The sequence below is a fragment of the Rhagoletis zephyria genome, unplaced genomic scaffold (genome assembly GCF_001687245.7).
Source record: "Rhagoletis zephyria isolate East Lansing unplaced genomic scaffold, Rhagoletis_zephyria_1.1 Rzeph_scaffold_46160, whole genome shotgun sequence".
Classification (NCBI taxonomy): domain Eukaryota; kingdom Metazoa; phylum Arthropoda; class Insecta; order Diptera; family Tephritidae; genus Rhagoletis; species Rhagoletis zephyria.
This window is the reverse complement of record NW_016203215.1, coordinates 1-2,327: the sequence shown is the minus strand read 5'-3', so window position 1 is coordinate 2,327 and position 2,327 is coordinate 1. Positions and strand designations below refer to the sequence as shown.

General features: G+C 61.9%; 1 protein-coding gene across 1 annotated transcript; it reads left to right on the top strand.

Moving 5' to 3' along the window:
• Nucleotides 1-490: 490 nt before the first annotated feature.
• LOC108355485 (RNA 3'-terminal phosphate cyclase-like protein) lies at nucleotides 491-1,980 on the top strand (the record flags this gene model as incomplete). Its single annotated transcript, XM_017606646.1, has 2 exons — nucleotides 491-1,567; nucleotides 1,606-1,980. Coding segments are annotated over exons 1-2 (1,452 nt in total), but the record flags the coding sequence as incomplete, so codon positions are not given.
• Nucleotides 1,981-2,327: the final 347 nt, after the last annotated feature.

Below are 2,327 nucleotides of genomic sequence, written 5' to 3'. Positions count from 1 at the left end.
AGAGAAATGTGAGATGTGAGGACGAGAGAAGAGCAACTGCAGCGAGAGAGTGCAAGCGTCTCGATGAACTGATGCAATGTGCGCCGCTGCTGCTGGCTGTACCGTTCTCTCTGCTTCGGCAGTGCAGCGAAAAACACACGCGGTTGGGGTCGGTCGCAGATGAGGGGTCCGGTGGCGGCAGCTTCTCGAAGCTTCTTCAGCTAGGACTTTCTAGAACATTCCACCAGATTGAAGGCAAATCTAGAACTGGTAGCGGATGAACATTTAAACGATAAGAAAAAAGAATGTTAGTTGTGAAGGTGAACGATTAAAGGCTCACTCAACAAAACACACTTACCACCAGGCGTGTTACAACCCGTCTTCTGCGGACGGTGCGCGGCTGCTGCGGCGTGAGAGTCACGTGCTTGTTTTGGATTCTTTTGCTGTCTGTGTGTTTTGGATCCAGCATTCCAGCACTTCTATCTTCGGATTCTTCAAACATCTTCACAGCATGTCCACGCCGCTCACCTTCGAAGGGAGCAACTGCTTTCGGCAGCGAATCGTCCTCGCCACGCTGACCGGCCGTCGCATCGTCATCTCCCGCTTCCGCGACAAGGTGGGCGCCCAGTACGGCATCGCCGACTACGAGGTGGACCTGCTGCGGCTGCTGAACAAAGTGACCAACGGCGCCGCCTTCACCATCGACCAGAAGGGCACCCGCGTCAGCTACCGACCGGGCCTCCTGTCCGGCGGCGAGGTGAAGCACAACTGCAGCCTGAAGCGGGCCATCGGCTACTACCTGGAGACCCTCCTCCCGCTGGCGCCCTTCTGCAAGACGCCCCTCGTGGCGAACCTCCACGGCGTGACAAACGATTCGGTCGACCCCTCCGTGGACGCCCTTCGCCTCTCGGCCCTCTCCGTTCTGCGCCACACCCTCGGCGGCTACCTCGACGAGGACGCCCTGCAGATCAAGATCCTCGCCCGCGGGCTGAAANGCGCCGCCTTCACCATCGACCAGAAGGGCACCCGCGTCAGCTACCGACCGGGCCTCCTGTCCGGCGGCGAGGTGAAGCACAACTGCAGCCTGAAGCGGGCCATCGGCTACTACCTGGAGACCCTCCTCCCGCTGGCGCCCTTCTGCAAGACGCCCCTCGTGGCGAACCTCCACGGCGTGACAAACGATTCGGTCGACCCCTCCGTGGACGCCCTTCGCCTCTCGGCCCTCTCCGTTCTGCGCCACACCCTCGGCGGCTACCTCGACGAGGACGCCCTGCAGATCAAGATCCTCGCCCGCGGGCTGAAACCGGACGGCGGCGGCCACGTCCTCTTTCGGTGTCCCACCCGGCGCGTTCTAAAACCTCTCCAACTGCTCGCCCCCGGCAAGGTGAAGCGCATCCGGGGCGTCGCCTACGCCGTCCGTGTCTCGCCCGCCATCGCCAACCGCCTGGTGGACGCCGCCAAGGGCCTGCTGCTCCACTACCTGCCCGACATCTACATCTACACGGACCACCTGAAGGGGGCGGCCAGCGGTCGTTCGCCCGGCTTCGGCCTCTCCCTCGTCGCCGAGACCACCGAGGGCGTCTTCTACGTCGGCGNGGCGAGGCCGTCTCGAGGTCGGCCAAGGAGGCAGCCTCAGAAGGCGGCGTCAGCGTGCCCGAAGAGGTGGCCAAGGAGGCCGCCCACGCCCTCCTCAATGACATTTACCGCGGCGGCGTCGTCTCCACCGCCAACCAGGGGCTGGCCGTCCTCTCGATGGCCTTCGGCGACCGCGACCTCTCCAAGGTCCTCTTGGGGCCCCTGTCGCCGTACACCATAGCGCTGCTGCGCCACCTGAAGCAGTTCACGGCGCTTACCTTCAAGTTGGAGCCCTTCAGAAAAGAACTTGATGGCGCCGAGGAAGAGATGGATACGGACGAGGAGGATGGGGAGAAGCTGCTGACCGGTTCGCGAAAGATTGTCGCCGCCTGCATCGGCATCGGTTACTCCAACATTAGCAAGACGGTGAGGTAGTGAGTAGGTTGTGGAAGTTCATCATCGACCTGTAAATAAGCGATTTCTGTACATTAAAAGACGACCTTCACACACATAATAGCTGGTGGTAGTAAGTGGGGATAAAAATGAGGCCCTCTAGGCGGCCAACTCCTCCTCCGCCGGCCCGAGCATCTTCTCCGGACGCACCCAGGCGTCAAACTGGTCGCCGGTGACCAGGCCCAGCTTCGCCGCCGCCTCCTTCAGCGTGACGCCCTCCGCGTGGGCCGTCTTCGCAATCAACGCCGCCTTGTCGTAGCCAATGTGCCCATTGAGCGCCGTGACCAGCATCAGCGAGTTGCGCATCAGCTCGCCAATCC